This window comes from Leptidea sinapis, chromosome 6 (assembly GCF_905404315.1).
Source record: "Leptidea sinapis chromosome 6, ilLepSina1.1, whole genome shotgun sequence".
NCBI classification, from domain to species: Eukaryota; Metazoa; Arthropoda; class Insecta; order Lepidoptera; family Pieridae; genus Leptidea; species Leptidea sinapis.
This window is the reverse complement of record NC_066270.1, coordinates 11,922,139-11,947,981: the sequence shown is the minus strand read 5'-3', so window position 1 is coordinate 11,947,981 and position 25,843 is coordinate 11,922,139. Positions and strand designations below refer to the sequence as shown.

At 37.5% G+C, this 25,843-nt stretch overlaps 1 protein-coding gene and 1 long non-coding RNA gene across 2 annotated transcripts in view; both read right to left on the bottom strand.

Annotated features, from left to right (window-relative positions):
• LOC126965170 (uncharacterized) overlaps positions 1–25,843 on the bottom strand; it is an 84,715-nt gene that overhangs the window by 8,880 nt on the left and 49,992 nt on the right. The window lies entirely within an intron of this gene.
• Positions 1–25,843, bottom strand: part of LOC126965000 (acetylcholinesterase-like) — an 83,403-nt gene that overhangs the window by 8,880 nt on the left and 48,680 nt on the right. Inside the window, exons 4-6 of the mRNA XM_050808396.1 lie at positions 20,192–20,344; positions 3,787–3,950; positions 546–703 (exon numbers count right to left, since the gene is read on the bottom strand). Of these exons, the coding sequence (XP_050664353.1) occupies positions 546–703; positions 3,787–3,950; positions 20,192–20,344 (475 nt within the window). The remainder of the gene's footprint in view (positions 1–545; positions 704–3,786; positions 3,951–20,191; positions 20,345–25,843) is intronic.

Genomic DNA, 25,843 nt, shown 5'->3' with positions numbered 1-25,843 from the left:
TGATTGGCGAGATTAAGCAGGCGTTTTTTGTTTCGTACTGATAACTCTCAATAATTATCTGTTTTAGCAGGCGTTGTTTTGTTTCTTTTTGTATGTTATCAAGTCTTTTAGTAGTCCGGTCAATTTAAACATTCCAAGTTACATAAAGTCCCTTTTACAACTTTTATAACTTTTTTAATCGTTATATCTCAGAAACGGTGGCTCGTTAGCAAAAAAGTATTGATACATTTTTTATAGATAATTTTATGATCTACAATTTTTGTCTGAGGTACTTTTATGATAAAACTTACCGTTTTGCTGAAAATCGCGAAAAACTAATTTTTTTGACCTTTGACCTTGAATAATTTTTTTTCCATAAACGGAACTTTTAAACATTGTTGATAATTATGTTATGAACAATTTCACTGATTTTCAGCTTGTTGGGACTTTATGTAACTTCACTCTCATTTTTTGGTCTAAATTGACCGGATTATAGATGTTATACGCTTAGTATGAGATTAGTAATAAGATTTTAGTAGTTAATTGATACAAGTTTATAATCTTACCATCAAGCTTATGAAGGAAATCGTTCCAAAAGGCGCAGGCTGAAGCCCGAGGACCTCGGGGCCCCGCAGGTCCACTTGTCCCGTCAGCGGTGTACGTGTAGTAATGGGGCGACGACCGCGAGTACAGGGGCCACTTCTCATCCGGTTTGTGAGGTTTCCTGGAACGATAATTAACGAGTTTTTATTAAGATCCATCAGATTGTCCATCAGATACTTTTTGTTTCATTATTTGGATTGCCTTAAGGTACCCTGGATGAATACGATAGAGTTGTTGAAGTTATACATCTTTAGGCGCGTTATAATAAAATGATGAGAGTGAAATTTTAAGATGCGCGCGCATCACTGTAACACAAAAGTAACAGGGTGAATTTGGTTCCTACAACTTTGTGACGCTTGTGTCATTCGTTATTTATTTTTTTAGTTTCTTCGTCAATTATTAGGACAGGCAAAGGGTTCAAGCCCATACAGCCGTCTTCATTATTTAATAATAATTAATTGTCAAAGCCATATTTGTAAGATTTTTACTTATTGTTCTTTCTAAAAACGTAGAATAGCATGAGTAATAAATTATTTTAATGTATTTTTCTTCGTTATGCCAAAGAAGTATAACTTCTTGCGTAAGTACACACACACTATTTTATTTTAGTAATTCATTTTTCATTTCTCACACTCGGAAAGTATTTTCGTTTTGATCTGATTATTGGGTAGAAAATGCTGCTTCGCTCCACAGAGAGGGAATAACTCATACAAATTACTTCCCATCTAAGGGCCGGAATGAACTATAAAAATAGAACTGCTGTCAGCTGTGAAGAGTTTTATGTAAAAAAAAAACGAATTAAAAAAAGCTGCGGCCATGTGACTTTCTAAACAGCCAGCGTGAACTTAGCGCAAATTCTTTGAGCGGAATAAGCCGCAACAATTACGCGGTGAGTTCCATATTTAAAATTCAAAAAGTCGACATAAATTGTCCTAATTTGTTAATTAATTTTAAATAGGTATTACTAATATTATTATATATTATAAATAGTTTAGATAAACAAATAGTTTTATTTTCCTCATATTCGAAATGAAAATTAGAGTGTTTAACGCGGGTAAAAGAATTGATTCCTACTCGGACTATAGTATATAAATACCTCGGAAATTGATTCTTTCGACCCTCGGTTAACAATCTACTATTTCTTCATTGTTAAATTTTTCCTTAAATCACCTAAAGTGTAAATAAACTTGAACTTTGTCTGACGATTTCTATCTCCATCACCAATAAATAAAAAGAGAGCTTACAGCCATTAGTAGGATTCTACAGTACCGCTCAGGATTCTAGTTTGAAAATTATAATCATACACTATCAATCTTTAATAATTTGTGGATAATTGTTGTAATGAAAACACAGTCCGTCTTATTACAAAAATTAGACTTAAGAAAGTACTGGGTTTAAAAATGATTAACTATAATAAGCCTAAAGCAAATTGTTATTAAGAAAACCAGTTTTAAGACTAAACCATCGATCGTCTATGAATATACATTCACAAAAATCGTCACCTTTTTGCTCTTAATAGTGATTTTCATTATTATAACACTAGAAATAAGGGATTGCTTGTAACTAATTCCAGTAGGCTTCATAAGATACATAATAGCTTTAAGGGTAAATGTATACACTTCTATATATCATAGACCCTTTCGAAAAACTGTTCTCGGCAATAACTCACCAATTTCCAGGATGTCTGAAATACTAAACGATAGTTGCAAACATGTGGATCCTTTCGGGGACTCACTCAAAACATTCCGAAGTAAAATTTAATGTGTGATAAAATAAATAATTTGTAATATTAACAAAATATATTTTATATTTAACTGATTTCAATTTAGCGAACTACCTAGAACTATTTCATTGTGTTTTTTTTCGGTAATGGGTTGATGCGTTTTTTAAATTATGTATTAGTACTTCATTTGATATAAATATTTGTAAGCTTCATGATAATTGCATGCTGTATCTACCTTAATCGAAAGTGCATTTAGAATTGACTTTGGATTGTTTTATTGTTGCTTGAATTAATGTAATTATCACTGGTGGATAGAATAAATAAATAAATAAAGTCCCAGCAACTGTTCAGGCATTATCTATAAATAAATTTAAATGTTTAAAAAAAAAAGGCTCTGTCGCAAATCCTATTACTCCACTACTGAATATCTAAATGACCGGACAGCCTGGGACTAGATTGTGATTAGTTGATAGTGATAGAAATGACTGTACAATATTGTATATTTTTATTGAAAAGAGCGCAAAAAAAGAATGCTGGGAGAGTTTCTTGAGCCGCTTCTTATCTCTCAGAGCGCCATTTGTTTCCGAAGCGGTAGTAGTATCTAGTATTTATTAGAAATGACATCAAAAATAATTCTAAAGGAATCAATTTTGAGAAAGTAAATGCCTTTTATGTCTTTTGTATTAAAGCTAAACCACTGAAACACCTAGTTTAATGATGGTCTACCTCAATAAATACCTCAAACATAATAGAATTTAGTTTGAGGCTACCGAGATTGAATTGTGTGAAAATTCCGCAAAAAAGTGTTTTTCCCTTCATACCTATTCCATTCCAAAAATCTTTGAATTTTATACGATTCAACACTAACCAAGAAAAAATCCTAATTAAAAATAAATGAACTATCATTACATAGCTCACATAAATTAAGGTACCTAATATTATCATTCACCAAAATTCGGTAAATTATTCTGTATAATATTTTGAAGATATAATATGATTTTCATTAAATAATAGTTGAAATATGTTATGTAATCATAAGTGAATTGTTATTTTTTTGAAGCAAAAATCTCTTTAGCGGCGTTGAGTACTTTTCTTGGACGGGTATAAAATGTTAAACTCGCGTCAGGACACGTGGCCTGATCGAAAAATCGTAAGACAGTCGTTGAAGTTACGGATGAAATTTGATTTTTCTAAGATAATATTAACTTTTTAATGTAAATTAATATCATATTTCTGAAATGTTAAATTTTTATGTAATATAAATTGTCATTTTTGTCTACGATAGTACTTTTATTCTGATAAATGAAGCAATTCGTGCCAAGTTATTCCTAAACCATTGCAAAATATTTTAAGCCGCTTTTTTTTCTGGTTTAAAAAGCATTAATCATAGTATTGTAAATATAATTATAAGATTTGATTTATTTGAATAAAATATAACATTTATCCATTTGCTATATATATGTAATCAAAACAAAACATACCCTGTGAGAGCGAATCTAGTGAATGACTGCATAATATGCGCTGCTAGGTCGCGTTCCCTTGTGTGGTACTGCAGAGACATATTGAGTGGATGTCCAAACACATATTCCATCTCATCACCGTGCATTACGCCCATCCACTCTCCCCAGAGACTGGTACTAGTACGCTGTAAATAAAATTATATAATATGTTAAGAGATCATTATTTTATTCTCATTAAAACCATACAAACTGTCACTTACATGAGAATATTATACAGGGTGGCTTTTTGAGAAGGGTGGTGATGGAAGTAGGAAACTACAAGTGTTAGAGAAAAGCCGTGAAAGGAGTCATGCCCTCGATTTATAAGAAAACAATAACTGCATATTTAGTTTCTTTTTAATTTCTTAAACTTTTGACAGAAATCGACTCGAATGATTTTACAAATTTTACAGCCTGCATTATTGAACCAATTGACTCTGTTGCTGATAAGGATCAAACTTTGGAAAGATATGTATTACTAAAAATGAAGGGAAATAGAAAAATTGCTTTACATATCTCACTATTACCTAATTATAAATTTTGTAAAATCCATTGACTACATTGCATAAGTTAATACGTCTCTCTAATGACCTTACTGCATTCGATACCATGACAGGACTTATCGTCAGTAGAATATCAGCGAAAAAAGTAAGATTTCTAACAAAAAGTTTGAATAACAGGTGAGTTTTCTACCGTGAAAAATTTATAAGACAAAAAATGTCGTATTTCCTTTAATTTTTACTAATAGATATCTTTGCAAAGATTGATCCTTATCAGCAACAACAAAGTGCATTGGTTCAATAATTAAATGTAATTTTTTTGAGAAATCATTTGGGTCAATTTTCGTTAAAGCTTCAAAAAATTTGAAAAAACTAAATATGCAGTTTTTGTTTTCTTATAAATCGAAGGCATGACTCCTTTCACGACTTTTCTCTAAGACTCGTAGTTTCCGACTTGGCCATCACCGCCCATCCCAAAAAACCATCCTGTATATAAATAACTAGCTTTTACTTTTAACTTTTACTTATTAAATCTTATATACAGTCCTCTTGCCGCTAGACAGCCGATGAAAACAGGCCAGGCTTATTACTTAAGTGTGTGTGTGACAAGCTACGTCTAACACTCGCACTTTGTCACAGTCGACTTATAAATGTTCTAAATGATATATCTATCAACTTTTTATAACTTAATCCTAAAAAAAATCCCAAAAAATAAGTTTATAATAGCAAAATATATAGAAATATACCATTATAAATATTTTTAGATGGCTTGATACACTTACTCTTTGCTTCGCGAAAATCGTATATTCTGTAAGCATGACAGAATGCGTGGGCGATAATGTAGGGCGTACATAACATGTGACCTTTTACGGACGGATTATGTTTGGATAATTTCGTGCATTTTATGTAGTAAATAAAGTATGTTGTGCAATACATATTGTACGATAAATATAAAAGTATAAAAAACGTGTTTTTTTACTAGATGTAGTGTATTGACATCTAGTCTGAATAATATGTTAACAATAATTGTCACTGTCATGACATCGACGGTAACATTAACCATGTGACGTTGTTATATAAGGAAAGCCTGTGCTGTACTGTTACAGCGGGATAATTAACTGTGATCAACGGTATTAAATTTATTTGTTGTTTTTAAGCAATGTTTAGCCTGACAATTTCAGCCGGGTTTGCTAGTATATAAGGTATATATTATGGTGTTATCTCAACTAATAAAAAAATATCTAACTGATATACTGTGTATAGTATTTTTAGTGTACATCATCATCAGCCGGAAGATGACCGCAGCTGGACAAAGGCCTTCCGCAAAGATCTTCACGACGATCGGTCCTGCCCTCATCCAACATATTCCGGCGATCTTGACCAAATCGTCAGTCCATCTTGTGGGGGGCCTATCAACACTGCGTCTTTCGGTATGTGGTCGCCATTCGAGGACTTTTCTGCCCCACCGGTCAACTATATGCCCTGCCCACTGCCACTTCAGTATCGCAATCATTTGGGCTATGTCGGTGACTTTGGTTCTCCTACGGATCTCCTCATTTCTGATTCGATATCGCAGGGAAACTCTGAGCATAGCCCTCTCCATTAGCCTCTGAGTGACCATGAGCTTTTTTATCAGACCTATAGTTAGCGATCACGTCTGCGTACTGTAAGTCATTTTTAGTGTACCAAAGCCCTTAAAAGGAAACATGAAAATTCAAAGGCTTTACCAGCCAACGTAAAACTGTTTGCAATAAAAATATTGAGTGTTGCTACTTCATTGCAAACTTTTATAAAATACGCAGAAACCATTCTCAGGAGACTCGACACAAACGAGTCTTTATAAGTTCGCTCTAGCGATTCAAATAGGTGCTTCAGTTCACGGACGAGGGCTTTGGTCTCAATTGAGGTTCATTTTTATCATCAATAGATTGCGGATTCCAGTCCCACTCAACTCAGATATATTTTGATATTTCGTTAAAATTCTCTTAGGAGAATTATGGGAGAAGAATGTCTCTCGATACGGCTCGAAGGACCAAAAAAAATATTTAGAAACTGATGTCGATAGAGTAAAAATTAATCGTGAAGTTTCATACACCTTTCCTAACTTAACTAGAAATACCTGGTCTTGAGCAAAATAATGTGAAAGAATAGTTTGTGAGCCAAATAGCATATATAAGTTTCTTTCGAGGTTTGTTAGAACATTTAACTAACCTCTTAAGAGTTAAGATTCCCTGAGGTCTTTCTCACATTTAAGGCTGAAGTCTATAGAGCGTACTTTGACTTGTCTCAGACATTACTTACGTAAGACTTTGCTAAGTGTAATAGAACGCGAATTTGACTTTTGTATTGGGGTTATGCTCAGCATAATTTCAGATGTCAAATAACTATAAAACCGAATTAAAAGATTATGCTAAGCTTATACTCTGCTAAGGTCTTCGTAAGTAAAGTCTGAGCAAAATTTAAGTACGCTCCATAATCTATACGATCTCAGCCGTAGAGTTCTGTATAAATTTTTCTGTCACGCTTACGCCGGCTAGTAAAATATGAGCGTGATAAAAACTGCAGTTGCAACTAGAAAATAATTAGCAAAAATAAAAAGAAATCACTATTCTTACTGAAAAACTTAACAATCATAAGAAAAAAAATCGAAAAAATGAAGAAATAACTGTTTTAGTTCTTCCACCTGTTGTTGTCAGTTTTGTAAATGAACTGTATGATAAAGCTAATTAAAGTAAAATTTTATTTGGGATCCAATATTCTGTAAATTAAAATCCAAAATTACCGATACCAAAAAAGAAGAGGACAATGTCAGTAAATTTTGCCAAAAACCGACTGTCTACAGCAAATACCTCCGAGCCAATAAATGGCGCAAAACCTCATAATGACAACTATGGTAAATACTATCTTGACTCATTTCATTTGTAGTCCCCCTGAAAACGAGATCTGGAAAGGTCTCGAAACGTCTTCTTAACTAAAATAATAATAATAAAAACATTTATACAAAGATCTAATGTAAAAACATAGTTACAATGACACGCGGGTTAATCCTTTAAAAGTGTTTTATTTAAATGTGTAACACTCGCGTTAATCAAAGAAAATACTAAAAACAAAAATATCAAAAGAAACAAGATGGGGAGACGAAGATAATGATGATATATCACTCCAAGAGTGAACTATTTGTTTCCATCGGCTTCTGTCCATCGCGGCCCTGACGACGGAGCTAAACGTCGGGGACCTGGAGTCTTTTATTTGGTCGGTCTATCTGGTAGAAGATCGGCTATCGGGCTCGCTTGCCATTTGTGTTCTCAACAACAATCAATTACTCCAGACTCTCATAACCCCTTCGCATTATGTGGCCAAAATACGAAAGAATTCGTTGGTGGCATATTGAGGACAGACGGGTTTTTATCTTGAGCTGTGAGAGAAATTGCGTAAAATAACACGACAAAAAAGAAGGACCGCATTCTTGACCGTTTAAAGATGAGCTATAAATAGCTTATACAATCAAGCAGTTTAAGCTTCCAAATTAGAGCATTATATAATTACGAGTAGCGGAAACGAATTTGGAACATATTCAGGTCATGTCTTAAAATAGAGCATTGGTAATCAGATGACCTTTGCCTTAACTTAAACTGACCCCTGCCTAATTTGATAGTGACATCTGACTCTACATCATGCTATTTGCAGAAATCGAACGAAACTATACTGATTGTAACATTCATAATTTGCTTGTGCGCTCGAAGTAAATCCATGGAATAGCTACAAATATTGCTTAGTAGATAAAATTAATTACTTATAACCATGTCGTTGCCTTCGGTAAGGCAGTACGCGTTTAACCATTGATCAGGCCGGTCCTAGTTACCATCTAACCATTCGTCTATAACCATTATAATCAATAAATTGTAGAGATCCGCGTATTCACGATTTTATTAATTATAGTTATTTAACAAGTGTCATAGATTAGTTTAGAATCTTAAATAAATAAATATTATCAATATAATGTCATAAAAATCACTATATATATCTACCGCTATATACGTATCTCTAACACTCACCCACACACTTCACCCAAAACTAAACACATAATATAATAATAATGATGTATATATTTCAAATCACATGTCCTGTACTATTTTTTAATGTCTTTTATTAATAACCGTACTCTGTTTACTATTTAGATCTTTTTGCATGGAACATCATTCCTTATTGTATTCGGAGAAGGGCGTTGTTAGCTGCGCTGCAGTTTATACTTTTGCAGCTATCATCGTTTTTACTTGTTTGTATTATCTTTGTTAAATTGTTCCAAATAAAAGTTTTACTATTAATATTACCGCTAAAAAGCACTCCTTTTCATGGTCCTTCGAGCCGGATATAAAGGTGATTAGTATTTGATGCTTTATTATATAAAAACGAATTAATTAATTGAGGATTTTCACGTTATAGTTATTTTTTTCTTCAATACTTTTTCTGGAAATAGAAATTATGTCACATCAATGACGTGCAACCATTATCGTGTTTCTGCTTAAATTTATGCCGAGAATTCTATTGTAATAGATGCTACATTTACTGCACACCACTTAGAAGAAATAATTAAAAGTAGAACAATGACACTACAGGTTATTAAAAAGTTTGAAAAATTAGCCGTTTATTCGTGGTCTTTTCATCTGAGAGCTGCCTAGGCTGATGGCTAAAGTCTATACAATACTCCGTGGAAACTATGGTTCTAGGACGATACGACATGGTACGGCAATGCTCCTGTGAATTCTCTGGTGTTGTAAGAGAGTTGGAGAGCCCACGCTGGAATACGCACGTTCTGCTCACTCCTGGTCACTTCAACCAGCCGTCCCTGCCGCCGCTGCACATGAGCAATAATACTATGTTCCATACTGCAAAAGAGAAAGCCGATCTTCTTTGCACTCTTTTTGCCTCCAACTTGACTCTTGACGACAACGGAAAAACACCACTGACCATCCCGCGGTGTCAGAGCCCTATGCCTGAAGTATAGTTCTTTTATCCCCTTTTTCATAAAAAAATATATTAAAATTCAGGCTTGTAGTTTTACCCACAACGAAGTTATAGGGTATCGAAAATGGCCTGAACTGCTTTGAAAAAGGATGGTGCGGCCAAGCCGCTTGTTTTGGCTTGAAAATAGCGACTGGCAGAGCAACTGGCGTGCCTCCAGATATAAGGCTCCATATGTCCAAACCATTTCAGCATTCCTTTCTCAATCCTAGTCAAGACATCTTCTTTCACACCACAGCGCGCTCGTATCACACTCTATTTACTGTCTGAGGCGGCTTATTAGGTACAAACTTCTGACAGAAATACTATAGAATGCGCTTTCTTGTGCGGTGTTTCCAGGATGGAAACCTTACCTTCAAAAATAGTGCAAACACTTTTCTAAAAGTACCGCAACGCTACGATTCCTCTAGTCTTGAAAGATACTTTCACCGGGAGTGATCACTCTCCCATTAAAAAAAAAGACTGCAGGATTGTGGTAAGAAAAAATAATAAGAATAATGACACACTTGTACACAAATTATCTTGCCGCAAACCTGCGGCCTAGCCTGTAATATGGGTACAAGAGAACGATATATTTAATACAACATACTTACTTAAACATAAATACATATAAACATCAATGACTCCGAAACAAACATTCATATTCGTCATATAAATGACAAGCTCAGTAGGCAGAGTCACTAACCACTGGGCTATCGGGTTCGTCAATAGGTTACCCGTTGGTTATTCTTCGGGTACGAAATTCTAGCGAGGTAGGTTGTATATTCGCAATACGTTCCCAAGTAATTACTAAGGCCAATAATATTAACTGTATAACAAAGGAATGCAATGGTTACTTTAACTGAATGACAAAGAGTATCATAATACACAAGGGTAATAGTAGTCGCATAAACGGGATCTAAAGCAATGCAATTGGACGACACACGTGTCATAGTCACGCGTATGGCTTATACCTACCTACTATCTGCTAATACATGACATGAATAACATTAACACGTGTATAAATTAAGCTTCGCAATTATTCCTCTATTTTTATATATATTAGTCTGGCCATAAATACTGATACAATTAAAAATAAACAAAATATTACATTTGAATTTGGAATCTGTCATTTTTATATGATTGTTCATTGGGTTTTCACATTTTGACACCAATACATTGCACAATATTTTGCGATATTAAAATGGAGTGGGATGATAAGGAAAACCGAATCGCTTTGATTGCATTACACAAAATAGGTATGGAGACAAATGCGATTTTTAAAACTCTCCATACGCTTGGTATTAGTAAAATGTTTATGTACCGGGCTATTAATAGGTACAATGAGACCTTCTCTGTTTGGGACAGAAAAAGATCTGGCGGTTCACGTAGTGTTCAGACGAAAAATGTGGTCAAAGCAGTAAGGGAGATTTCGAAGAAAGCCTGTCCGAAATCAAAAGATTTTATCTCGGGAGATAAAGATAGCACCTAGAACCATGTCGCGTATTTTAAAAGATGACTTAGGTCTTGCAGCCTATAAGAGACGTACTGGTAATTTCTTAACTGATAATTTAAAAAATAATATGGTGGTAAAATCAAAACAACTACTGAAGCGGTACGCAAAGGGAGGTCAAAGAAAAATTTTGTTTACAGATGAGATTTTTTTACAATAATTGAGCAACAGTTTAAGAAACAAAATGACCGTATTTATGCTCAAATCTCTAAGGCAGCTTCTTTATTAGCCGATACAGGTTATCGTGGGCACTATCCAACTTCAGTAATGGTTTGGTGGGGACATTTACAATTACTACTATTTATTAATTAGTGACTGAGCCATACATTTGTGAAAAATGTATCAAAACATCGGCACAAGTGTATCAAGCTACCATTCTTGAACTCCGCCTCCATATCCTTCCCTATATCAAAGGGTTGGTATGGTGCCGGTCCCAAGCCCGGATAAAGGAGGAGGGAATCCAAGCCAAGTTGTGAGACGTACCGTGACGAGGGCTGCGTGTCTGGGGGAGAGCTCAGACTTTAACGGTGTACCTCCGATACCTGGGCACCTCGGAGTGTTATTCTATGCCCTTCGGCCAGTAAGCGGGGCTCTGCTGGTTCGTGACCTTTATTTCCCTAGCTTCTCGTGGGAACAAAGTGGAGGAAAATAACATTTTAAGTTCTATTTTGTCTACCATAGGTGCAAACCTATCTATCTCGGAACCCGAGGGTGAGCGGCTAGACGCCCCCAAGGGAACCGAAAACTTACCTCAGGCCGAAAGACTAATCCCAGGCGAGCTGGCAACCGTTAAGGAAACCACAACGCCTACGGAAACAGACTCGAAACTGAGAAATATAAAGACGAAGCCAAAGAAGCTGTCCGGTGCAGCCCGGAAAAGATTCAGAAAGCTTCTCCAAACGGATATGCCTGTAGAGGAAGCCAAGGCGTTAGCCAAAATGCCTTGGAATGACCTACAGAAAGCAGGTCACAACCCTCCACCACCTGAAGCGAAAGCTGAAAAACGTGGCAGGTCAGAGGAGATTTCTCCGAAAACCCAGCCGAAGAAGTTACCCAGGCTAGATGACACTCAGTCAACCTCGGGAAGACCTAGCTTCAAGGAGGTAACCGGGTCCTCACGTGTGGGCATTCGACATACCCATACTATGAGCGAGGACGAAATGCGGAAAGTGCGCCGTGCACTTCTTGCTTTGATCACCGGGGCTGAACAAGGTACCGGGCCGACATTTTTGGGCTTTGCCCACAAGCCTGGCTGGATTCTAGTGACTTGCGAAAATGATTTCAGCCGAGAGTGGCTTGTGGACAAAGTCAAGGATCTGAAGCCGTGGCCGGAGGCAGAGCTCTCATGCATGTCGGAGGAACAACTGCCCAAACCCTCCATAGCCACGACTTTTCTGCCGAATACTGAGGCTGACACAATCGAAGAGGCACTGAAGCTGATCCGAGCGCAAAATGCGGGACTGAACACCGAACACTGGAAGGTGCTCCACGCGAGGGAGGACAAGGGAGGCCAAGTGGTCACTTTTTCCTTGGACGATCCCTCCGCGGAGACTCTGAAAGAGTCCGAGTGCAGAGCTGCCCTTGGTTTTAGAAAGATCAATTTTAAGATCAAGGGCGTCTCTGAGGGTTCCGCAGCAGCGAGTGGACAGCAACCCACCCAGACCAGCGGGCCTGTGCGACCGGGAACATCTCAAAGACCCCGCTACGGCCGGCTGCCCCCACAACTACGTTCCGGGGCAAAGGGCCGATGTCGAGGAACGTCTCAGGTCCCCTCAGGGGAGGGAAGGATCAGAGTCGGGCTAATTCTGGCCGCGGGCGGAAACACCCATACCAGAAGACAGACCGACCTAAGCCTTCCACCTCCGGTGGGATCCAATGACGCTCCGCAGAAATAGGGCGAGGATACTCCAGGCAAACCTCCACCACGCCAAAGCTGCTACTGCAGTAATGGAGAAATGCCTTGCGAGTGGTGAAATCCTCTTTGCCCTACTACAAGAGCCGTGGGTCAATACCGGCAAAATACTGGGACTGAACACCGCTGGTAAGTTAATCTACAATACCAGCGGATCAAAACCCAGAGCTTGCATAGTCTTCAACAAGAACACTAATTTCTTACCTGTTACAGAGGTCTGCACCGACGACCTTGTTGCGGCGTATTTCTGTTTCGAAGGTTGGGAAGGCACCAAAGTGATCGTTTGCTCGGCGTACCTTCCATATGAAGAAAGAGACCCGACAACAGAATTGGCGAGAGTGGTCGAGTATGCACGACGCAACAACGCCGAACTGATTGTCGGGGCCGACGTCAATGCGCACCACACAACTTGGGGAAGCAGCGACGTCAACCACAGAGGTGAGCAACTTCTTAATTTCTTAGACACTAACGGCCTACAGGTACTAAACAGAGGTAATAAGCCAACCTTCGTTACCTCAAACAGGCAGGAAGTTCTAGATATTACTTTCGCTACCGACAACATTGCCAGGCGAATATCAAACTGGCGAGTCAGTGATGAAATTTCGCTATCGGATCACCGTCACATAGCATACGACATCTTGACTTGCCTCGAAAAACAACTATATACGTTTAGGGATCCAAAGAAAACAAACTGGACTGTCTATAAAGAGAAACTCAGGAGTAATTTGGAGAATATCCCTAAGCGCATCAGAACCCTGGATGAGCTAGAGTTGGCAGTGAAAGTAACCACGGATGGCATCACTGACGCCTACGAGGCTAGCTGCCCTCTCTCCTTACAACACTCAAACAGGAAAGTGCCTTGGTGGAATTCAAACTTGAACAAACTAAGGCAGAAATCCAGAAGGCTATTTAACAGGGCTAAAAAAACCCAAGAATGGGAACCTTACAAAGAAGCCCTAACAGATTACTTCTCTGTTGTAATTTTTTTATGTAATTTTCTGTTGTAAATTAGGAAAGCCAAACGAGCATCTTGGAAGAGGTTCTGCGAGGATTTAACTAAAATTCCCCAAGGATCCCGAGTACACAAACTGCTCGCCAAGGACAAACCTAGCCAAATCGGCCTGCTTAAGAGACCAGATGGATCTTTTACAGCCGACGACGTAGAAAACGTAAGAGTACTGCTGGCCCACCACTTTCCGGGGGCTACCTATCAACCAACTGTAGCAACGCCTACACAACGGCCTCTTGACGAGGACTGGCGTAGAGCGGCAAAGATAATCAGACCCCGGGATATAAGGTGCGCCATCAAGACTCTGAAACCCTACAAGTCAAGCGGTCTAGACAACATTTTTCCAGCGCTTCTTCAAAAAGGCCTGGATATCCTAGTACCGCTACTAGTCAAGATATACCGGGTAAGCTTTGCCTGGGGCTATCTTCCAGAGCAATGGACTAGGGCTAAAGTACTATTTATACCTAAGGCAGGCAGAAAGGACTACTCCCTGCCAAGCTCCTTCAGACCCATTAGCCTAACCTCCTTTCTCCTGAAGGTTATTGAGAAAGTCTTGGACAGACACATAAGAGAGCATGCTCTAAGCCTAAAGCCCATTCATAGTTCTCAACACGCCTACTGTAGAGGCAGGTCTACAGAAACGGCCCTTCTACAACTTGTGGATAGAGTCGAGAAGGCGTTACAAGACAAACAGATTGCACTTTGTGCGTTTCTAGACATTGAGGGCGCCTTTGACAATACCCCGACAGACACGCTAGTGAAGGAACTAATTAACAAAAATGTAGACTCCACCACTGTCAAATGGGTAAGGTCAATGCTCTCAAATCGCAAAGCTCTAATCTCCCTCCATGGGACATCACTGGAGCTATACACTACGCGAGGTTGCCCACAAGGTGGTGTTCTTTCGCCACTTCTATGGACACTAGCAGTAGACGAACTACTTAGTAAGCTGGCAGAACTCAGAATTGATGCACTAGGGTACGCAGACGACCTAGTTATTATCGTCAGAGGTTTCTGCCAAAGCTTACTAAGCTCTATACTGCAAAAGGCGCTAAACACCATCTCACAGTGGTGTACAGCCAACAAACTGTCAGTCAACGCAGGAAAGACTGTTATTGTGCCATTCACGAGGAAACGGAGACTTAACAAACTGAAGTCTCCCACCTTGAACGGCTCTACTTTGGAATTCTCAGCTGAGGTTAAGTATCTGGGAGTCACATTCGACCAGAAACTCACATGGAATTCTCACATCGACAAAGCCGTGAAAAAGGCTAAAACAACCTTGGGTGTATGTCGACGTCTGGTAGGGAGACATTGGGGAATGCGCCCCAAGATCCTCCTATGGCTATTCAAAGCAATTGTGAGACCAACAATCACATACGCCTCCATTGTGTGGTGGAACAAAGCCAACCAGAAAACAACTGCAGACAGACTAAATAGCCTGCAGAGACTATATTGGTAACCGGAGCCATGACGTCTTCTCCTGGTGCGGCCATTGAAGCAATGCTAAACCTACTGCCTCTTCCACTGTTCATACAGCAAGAGGCGAAGGCAAGCATGCTGAGGGCAATCGCCCAGGGGGGTTCATGTAACTGGATGTCGCAAACGCTTAGGACCTTAGAGGACTCAGTTCTGCGAGACCACATATTAGGCATGTTACCTGATCAGATGATTCCACAATTAATCTCTGTCAAACACTATATCGTGGAACTACCTTCCAGGGACGACTGGATGAACAACAAAGTCACGTGGAAGGACGGGAGCCTCATGTGGTTCACCGATTGGTCCAAAATGGAAAATGAAGTCGGCTGTGGGGTCTATGGAGAACGCCCCAAGTTTAAATCCAGCACAAACCTGGGAAGCTTTACCTCCATATTTCAAGCAGAGGTGTACGCCATCCTGGAATGCGCGGAAACCAATATCCAAAAAGGCTACTTCAATCATAACATATACATTCACTCTGATAGTCAGGCAGCATTGTTGGCTTTAGACGCTGACTTGACGTCGTCTAAGTTAGTCAATAATTGCGTCGAATACCTGAATTCATTAGGCATGAAAAACAGAGTGATTCTCAGATGGGTCCCAGGGCACGCCGGAATCATAGGCAATGAAATGGCCGATGAGCTCGCAAGAGCTGGGGCTAAAGCAGTCCGATATGGTCCGGAACCCATTTGTGGACTGCCAAAGAGCGCCATCCGACACACCCTGAGTAACCAATGTAAACAAGAAGCACTTAAACGCTGGAACAACTCTTCAGGTTTAAACCACTCTAAAGCAACAGTAGCTATGCGAATGAAGCCCTATCATTGAACAGGAAAAATCTATGCATACTCACTAGGATGCTAACCGGGCACTGTCGCCTAAACAAGCACCTCAGTGTGGTCGGCATCAGAAGCGACAAGGCTTGCAGGTTCTGCCTTGAGGATGATGAAACACCTATTCATCTACTCTGCGACTGCGGCCCACTAATGCATAAGCGTAACACAATCTTTGGCAACTACTTCGTACCACCAGATAGTGTTTGCAACACTCGCGTCAAGGAACTACTGCGGTTCGTAAAGGCGGTAGGGCTTGACGATGAGCTTTAGTATGAGTGGCGAACACAATAGTCCAATTCTGGACGCGGTGTTACTAGGAACCTTTTAGGACCAGGAAATAGCCACCCTCTTCAAATAATAATAATAATAATAATACCATTCTTGAGAAGGTAGTGAAGTACAATAACAACACCATGTTCCAACGCGATTTTAGTGGAGCTGCAGTTGTCCTAATCATGCTGATGATTGACTCGACCGAGTGTACGCAAAGGTATGTTACTTTGGAGCCCTTAAAATATCTAAAAAAAAGGCCTCAACTAGTGTGCGCGCCTTTTTCGAAGATACCGATGTCGTATCGTCCTAGGAACACCGTGCAAATATGGTTGCGTGGTTTTCAATTTTGAAAGATAGCAGATAGTTTAGATAGTTTTAAATTGTAAAATTAAAATATATCAATAGTTCTACATAAATGTGGAAACTTTTAAGTAGCCTTCATTAGTTTTAATTATTTCATAGGTTATAATTAATGTAAGCTAGCTGTAAGTCTCCCAAATAATTATAAATAAAGTACGCAATAATTGCAAAAACGGAAAATAAAATAATTTTAGTAAGAGTTTTTTTTTTTCTTTTTTGACATCACTCTTCTAAATTGCCTCCACGTTGAAGAAAATTTATAAACGTACTTAAAAAGTGCAAAGGAAAATATTTTACGCCAGGCAAAATATTTAGCAACACTGAATCTATTATTTAAAAGGTTGAAGCTAAAACAACCAACATACTGACATCGCATGCAAATTCCTTTGAGCTATGTCAGGGCTGAAGTAAAAAGCAAACTTTAGCGCGCGACTCTTTTATAAGAGCCCTCGTGTCTGGTTCGTTAACTAAATTAACGTGTTACCAGCCTGTTTTAAATGTGAAAAGAATATTTTTAATTTTGAATTTAGAATAAGTTTTAGTATGACATGTCGTTACAACATTTTGATGAAAGCTATTTTGTTATATTCTGTAGAAATGTTTATAATTGAACATTTCTACAGAACATACTACAGAAGAACATATTTGGAATCAGGTTGCGTCATCTTATATAATATGTTGTAGGTATATTGTCAAAGTGATTTTTACAATTTCACTAGTGATGTTAAAATAAGACGGTAGATTGTTAATCGACTTCATTTCTTACAATGTAACGGCCTCGTTTTAGTGACATTGTAATGTCACGGATACACTATAGTGATAGTGTAATAAATCGAGGTATATTACAATTGAAGTTTGCAGTGTGAGATGTCGAGCGTTCTGATTGGTAATTCCGTACGCAATTTGCAAAACAATAATAGTTAACATTGTAGCGTGTATGCAAATTTCCATCTGAAATTATTATTGAAATAGTAGTGAATAAGGGCCGATTCAGTTCTGGCACTGGCCGGATTACACTCATTGGCACTCGCTTAGATTACAATTTTATTCGTTTATTGCACTAATGAATATATTAAAAATAATGACTATACAATAAATACAAGAAACACACCAATCAGAGACGGCCACATAAAATAAAGATCAGCAAAAGTATCAAGATAACATTAGACTTACAATATCACTATAATGTACCCGTGAAATTACAATGTCACTAAAACCATGCCGTTAAATTGTAAGAAATGAGGTCGATTCACAATCTACCGTTAAATCACAATATCTGCAATAGTGAAATTTTAATATCACGACATACAAATATATATACCTACGACATATACACTAATATCTTAGATAATTTATACGTCTAGATAGCATCACTAGCTGTTAGACAACCGATAAAAACAAGTCAGGTTTATTACTTTAGCTACGTTTTACACTCGCGATTTGTATGTCGCTTTGTGTGTGTGCTTGCATTGCTCAAAATAGAGATAAACTGTCAATCTCAATATTTTTTGAAGTTTTCACATCTGTCAGAGTCTACGTATAAATGACTAACACTAATATTATAAAGAGATAAGTTTGTGAGTTTGTTAGGAGTTATCTCTGGATCTACTGGAGCGATTTTGAAAATTCTGTTACCAATAGAAAGCCACATTATTTTTAGATATAGCTTCAATCTGCTGTGCAGTTGGTATTTATTATAGTAGTTTACTAACTATGGTAGTGCCAATGACAGAAGCAGTTTATTTTAAACTTTAATCTAAACTTGCATAGATTTTTGTTCGTCTAGATAGAGTCGAGATCTTGTACGGGACAGGTAACCTAGCTCCGTTCGATTCCTCAAGGCTGCTGGCTCGGTCCCCAGCCTTAATAAATATTAAGGTCACGAAGCGAGGGGTTAAATTAATAATAATAAAAAAGTAACTTTTACGCAAAAACCTAATGTAATAACATAGTTACAATTACACGCGTTTTAATCCTGTAAAAAGTATTTTATTTAATTTTCTCTTAATTTCTAAATTACGACACAAGAAGGCGATTTTAAAATTAACATATGATCTTAATATATAACATATGCATCGAAAATGTTTACAACTTCCATGCTAAAGGTAAATGTAAATATTATAAATATAGTATCTAGACAAAATCGACCAGTGCCATTTGGCACTAGATATTTCATATACACCAAAATCGGAAGTGCCGTTTGGCAAACTACGCCCTAATCAAGTTCTGACTCTCATTTTGTTTATAAGATATATAAGTTTATTTTGCATGATCTTAATAGCTTGTTTCAATAGTTTTCTTATATATTCTCTCATATCATCTTAATTATAAGCAATCTATTAATGCACGTAAAATAAATGCGCTAAAATAGACACCGCGCGCGCGGCAAATGGCGCCGATCTATGGCATCCCGCAGCGCGGGAGCACTTGCTTATTGTGGAAGGGTTTATTATATTTTAATGTAGTAAGTACTACATGTATTTTCATGTAATTTATAAGACTCGAGGTCTAGAATAAAAGTCTATTAATTCATAGATCTCACTTTTTACTCTCGTAGATATTCGCGATTATCCAGGTTTACTGCGGATCTTTTTGGATGGATAAATTCGGTTTACCTAAAGTAAACTGAATTTATCCAAATGTTTTCCAACTTGTGCTAAAACTACATCATCGATCAATATCAAGCATCTGTTAAACACCTCATTCATGAATAACTCCGCACCATTTTGCAATTCTCTTTCAAGTTGCCGTTTAATGTCGTCCGAAAAACTGTCCCTTTATTTTTCCCAAAGGCTTAAGGGATCAGTAAGTTGATAAAAACCTATCATTATTGTGAACAGTTCGCGCAGCTTGAAAGGAGAATCGCACAATGCAGCTTTTTCTGAAGTTGTGTCCCAATGTTTATCGTCCTCTAACAGTCCAAGGGTGTTACACGGTAAAGTGAAATATTGGATGGAGGATACCTTTGACAGTTTATAACTATTCGAAGGATGTCGGCCCTCTAACCTCATGTAATAATAAGCGTAGGTGGTAGCACTCGGTATTATTTGGATGTATCCTATAGAGAATAACGGCAAAAAAAAACAGGTTTGTTTTATGAAAGCCACCTTAAATATTTATTTTAATCTGTTTTTAGTATTTATTGTTATAGCGGTAAAAAGATCTGTGAAAATTTCAACTTTCTAACTATCACGGTTCATGAGCCTGGTGACGGACATTCAGATATACAGACAGACAGATAGGCAGACGGACGGACAGCGGAGTCTTAGTAATACTGTCCCGTATTTGCCCTTTGGGTACGTAATCCTAAAAAAATTGAGGTGGGCACTACAAACACATTCCTCCGCCGCGTCTGTCTGTTCGCGATATATTCGAAAACTATAGCACCGATTTCCATGCTGTTTTCACCAATGGATAGCGTGGTAAGGTAACAAACATACCGACGAATTGAGAACGTCCTCCTATTTTGAAGTCGGTTGAAAATAAGTTGTTGTTACTTACGTGTGTAAAGTAGTAATAGTAGACGTCAACCTCAGCATCAGCCAGTACTTCGGCGAAGTAATTTGTGGGACAGACAAAGAAATAGTCACCGACCACATCAGCTATCATCTTCTGGTTCAAATAGCCATCTGTGATTTCTTCCCAGTCCGTGTACTGCGGATAATTTATATAGTTAATTATTTATGACAATTCTAATTCAAATATTTTTATCATATAGAATCTCAGACCTGAGATATATGGGCGCAATAAACTTAGCGGGCTTTTTTTTTTCATCAATAAATATTTATATAGTTATACAATTGGACGTAATTCCAAAAACGTTCCAAACCACAATCATGTCGGATTTGAGTTAAGAACACAAACCTGGTCACGTGATTCATATTAATGGCCAAAAATGGCAGCCCTACTGTCACTCTTTCATTTATAAATATTTGCTACCTCAATACAAGGATGTCATTATACTCAACTATTTGGCTTCAAAAAATGTCAATTTGGAAAAAATGGTTATGTGAAGGACAGAGTGTGTTTCTCCGACTGTCCAACGGCTGCGAAAATGGAACAGCGTGTTGGATCGGTTTTCGCATCAAACTCCAACGATGGTGCGTAATGCCACACGAGCCTTATCCTAACGAGCGAGGTTGTGTATTGAGCAAGGCGGAGTACACTTTGAGCAGTTTCTGTAAATTTGACATTTATTATGTAAAAGTAAGTGTTCGTTTAGGTTGTTGCTTTAAGTTAGGTCTTTTAAAATTTTTGTCGTTCCGCGAATTAGGTAGAAAAGTAGGTACATTCTGCGTAGTTTACTCTTCAATTTTATTGAAATAGGGTTTGCACATAAGTGAAAATAATATTTATTATTTATTTTTTGGGTTATGTTATACTACGTTACAACGGATCTTAAATTTTGTGAATGGTCTCGTTATAAGGCCCCATTCAACCTCCTTCCGGCTTTATGGGTACTTTTGTAACAGCCTATATATTATTATAATTATATTTGTAAAATGGAAAATTCATGTATATAGGAAAGATTAATCTAAGTATACAAACAAAACATATCTTATAACTATCTTTACAATACTATGACGACATAAAATTAAAACTATCATTACGTGGAAGGGTACCTAAAATACAGGCAGCATTTCCGCGTTGGATAGCTAACTTGATCCGTAGACCGAGATAGCTGCCAGCGCTTGGGTTTCCTTAGTTGGGTAGCCTTATTGAGGCGCGAAGATGGTATTTTGAATATTCTCCGCGCCTCTGGGCCGCACGGGCCAAGTGTCTCGACACCAATGGGCACAAAGATGTATGATTCACTGAAACCAACATATTTGCGACGCTTGCCGTCTTCGGCAGTTGAAGCAACAGCTCCAGCACCAACTGACGTAACTTGGACATGAGAAGGAGCCAGAGTGCCGACGCAAGTCACGTCCCACACTAGCGCCCTTCCCCGTGCCCAACCCACCAGCATCATTCCATCAGGACGCTTGCCATCGCGGCGGATAATACCATTTGGCTGTAAAACAGCTGGTATAATTATATTAATTTTAAAATTAATATATAACATGAAGCAGCGTTACCAGAGATAGGATCATCTAGCCACCGCAAGTAGCGCCCGATGACAAACGTGCAGCATGGACCAGCCATCACTATCGACTATATTATATGGAAGGAAACGACAAGACCCACGCAGCCGCCACAAGCAATCACTCTCTTGAAACACAAGATTAATCACCATTCATGTTCGAACTCCTTGACGACAAAACAAAACCAACAATTCTTACAACGAAATCAAATTTACCGCGCAAATTCGTTCTTTCCATGTAATCGAATTAGAGTTTCGTTGGGGCAGGAAACATTTCTTGAATCATGTGTGGAGGAATTTCCGCGTGCTGAAAAAATTTAATTTGGGGAAAGACTTTTCTCGAGGGTAAAATTAATTTATTGTAATGTGATAGCGAAATTATTACAGTTAATCAAATAGTATATATTACATATTATCGATGTAGAGTTTAGATAAGATCCCTACTCAATAATAATATTTTAAATGTGTAATATTATAAATATGAATGTAAGTCCGTTTGTTACGCTTTCACGCCTAAGCCACTGTACCGATTTTGAAGAAATTTAAAACAGAGATAGACTTGAACTTGGAAAAGAACATAGGCTACCTTTAATTGCGAAAAAATAAAAGGAGGGTTGAGATAAGGGATGGAAGTTTGTGTGAGGATTCGTCATTTTCGGAGATAAAACCATAAACTTTCTATTAAGGTTCTTGATAAATAGTAATTTATAAACATTTCTTCGAGTATTTTTGAAACTATGACATCCATGGGGATGACATAGGAGATTAAAGTTCTCAGGGAAATGCTTTTAAAGAGACTGTCTACAATGACAAGGGATATGCACTGTATCATAGAAGAGAGTGGTGCCAACAGCAGAAAGAGGAGTTTGTAGGTATGTGTATAATTTGCAAAGTATCATAAAAATTAAAATGCTGCTCAAAGTAACTATTTCACGTGGACAAAGTCGCGAGTAAAAGCTAGTATTATATAAATTGATTATAAGCAATGTGTAATGTTTTTAAAGTGATAACCCTCACTTCTGGGATTAATAACACAAATAAAACTGAAAACAAAATTTTATGAACGATGCGGGACTCGAACCCGCAACCTCTCGCGTTCTGTACAAACGCACTTCCTATTGTGCCAACCGTTGTGGCTTAGCACAACCGGAGAGTTGAACAAAGCATACAAGATTTTATAAACGATACGTAATTCGAATTCTTAATTGGCTCAGTTGGAAGTTCGCTTGCACGGACCGCGTAAGTTGGTTCGAGTCTCGCATCGTTCATAAAATTTTGTTTTCAGTATTATTATAGTAGTTATTTGTGTATATTAATTATAAACAATATGTTATGTTTTTAAAGTGATAACCCTCACTTCTAGGATTTATACACAAATAAAATTTGAAAAACAAAATTTTATGAACGATGCGGGATTCGAACCCACGACCTCCGGCGTTCCGTGCCGGTGCTCTAACCAACTGAGCCAACCGTTCGAGTACCGCCACGCTACAACAACAGAACGAAGCAAACAGATTTTTATACGGAACGCCGGAGGTTTGAATCCCGCTCTGTTCATAAAATTTTGTTTTTAAAATTTTATTTGTGTATATTGGATATATTATTATGTAAAGATATCATTAACATACAAGCGACATCATAATATTATATTGCGTGCAAGAAATTGTGAAGAACGTTAAATAGCATCGGCTCTTATTGGCGACAATTCAAAATAGGACATCCTTATTACATATTATCTGTTTCCTACATTCCTTGTATTCTAGTTTCCTTATTTCCTGTAATATTACCGCTTGAGTTTCTTGCACACGTTCTTTTCAGGTCTGAGGCATTTTTGTTATGAATGTTTGGTAGATTCTAACTTCCAAAATGTTATTTCAAATCTTAGATTAAGGATTGGTCTCCGCGCCCAAACTAGATACCGCAGGCGTAGTCGCAAAGTGCGGCAACTAATTACTACGCCCAAGTGGGCGCACTCGAGCTAGTCTTGAACAATGACGTAAACGTGCCACATGTTCTGTTAAACTTTGGTAATAATTGAAACTAAAATGCTGCGTAGTAAAATTTTGTAAAAATAATACTACAAAAAATATGAAAGACACTGGAATCACATAATATCATCAGTAAGTGTTTTGTATTTTATTAATTTCAATGTAAACACGAAGCATATAGTATAAGTCAAAAAAAATTAAAGATGGAATTGAGTATCAAGATGCCACGCACACAAGCATCTTTACAAATAGCCAATACATACTACAATATAAAGTTGCCGTAATAAACAAGCTATTGTTCTTAGGTAGGACGTAGTATCTAGTTGAAGCGAAGCGAAAACTAGTCCTTAACAAAAATTTTTTTGAAAAATTAAACACATTTATTTAATAACTAGCTGACGCGGCAACGTTGTTTTGCGATATATCTTTATTTTTGGAGTGAGATTGTTTCTTGGACATTAATTTTTTTTCTAAAATAATAGAATTTTTCTAAAATAAACGTAGCCTAAGTTACTCCTTATTATATTAGCTAGCTGCCAATAAAAGTCCTGTCAAAATCGGTCCAGCAATTTCAGAGATTAGCCGGAACAAACAGACAGACAGACAAAAATTGTTAAAAATGCTATTTTGCTGTATGTACCGTATATATACATCCAATTTTATTTATATGTATAGATGAATTATTAAGAAAGAACGCTAGAAAAGAGCAACTCGTATGGTAGAGAACGCTTTTTCTCCCTACAAAGTTAACACAACAAAAACGTGTTATAGAATTAACATTTCATGAATAACTTCTAACAAGATAACGAGCCACCGTTCACAGATCTAATCGTCGTAAGTATAAAAAATAATCGATTGGCTGTTAATATTTATCATACCATTAAATCTAATAACAGTAGTTACATTGGGTTGCTAACCTTACACTTTTCCAAATGATTTGAGTATTCTTTAGTGTTAATTCCACCATGCCTCGTGCAAGATTTTGGCGAGACAACACGTCCTGAGGATGCCTCGTATAGAGGCGAAACACGTGTCGAATTGTTTAACGACAAATATTGGCGGAATGAACACTAAAGAAAACTCAAATCATTTGGATAATTATGGATTTCCGCTAAGTAACGCCTACTTCAATTAATAACCTTACACTTAAATAGAGTATTGTCTAATTCTTGTATGTGAAATCTATGTTTGACATGGAAAAGATGGACAAACGAGTGACACAAATTATGAGTTTAGATAAAATTTCTACTTAATATTAAATATGTGAATGTAAGTTTGTTTGTTACGCTTTCACGTCTAAACCACTGAACCGGGTTTGAGGAAATTTAATACAGAGATTGACCAGAGCTTAGAAAAGGACAACAGCCACTTTTTATTGCTAAAAAATGAATGGAATGGTTGAGATAGGAGATGGAAGTTTGTATGGAAATTTGTCATTATCGAAGATGATACCATAAAACTTTGTATTTAGGTATTTGATAAGAAGTAATTTATAAGTATTTATTAGAGCATTTTTGAAACTTTGACCTACATGGCGATGAAAAAGGAGATTAAAGTTCGCAGGGAAATACTATTACGGCCGTTTCCAATATTCAGTCTATCTCTTACTTGAGATTAAAATCGTAAATATCGTTGAATTTTCTGTCCCAATAAACTTATTGACGGTAACTCACCTTATCCGTACACGCTGTCTGTCAATGGGACGACGTACAGCTTACCAGCGATAGAAGTTTGTATGGAAATTGCATTTCACGCGTCCCAATACAACGCGATAAGAACGACTCATCGGGTATATTGGGACAGCTTCAGATTTTTGACAGCTAATTACTGACAGTAGAAGGTAGTAATTTATCTCTATCTGTAGATACTATATTGGGAACGGCCGTTAAAGAGACTGTCCGCAATGACAAGGGATATCCGCTGTATCATAGAAGAGCGCCGCCAGCAGCGGAAAGAGCAGTTTGTATGTGTATTATTTTAAAAGTATCCCAAAAACTAAAAATACTGTACCCAAAGTAACTATTTCACGCGGACCAAGTGGCAGGTAAAATTAGTACTATATCTTATTTTGGAAAATGATTC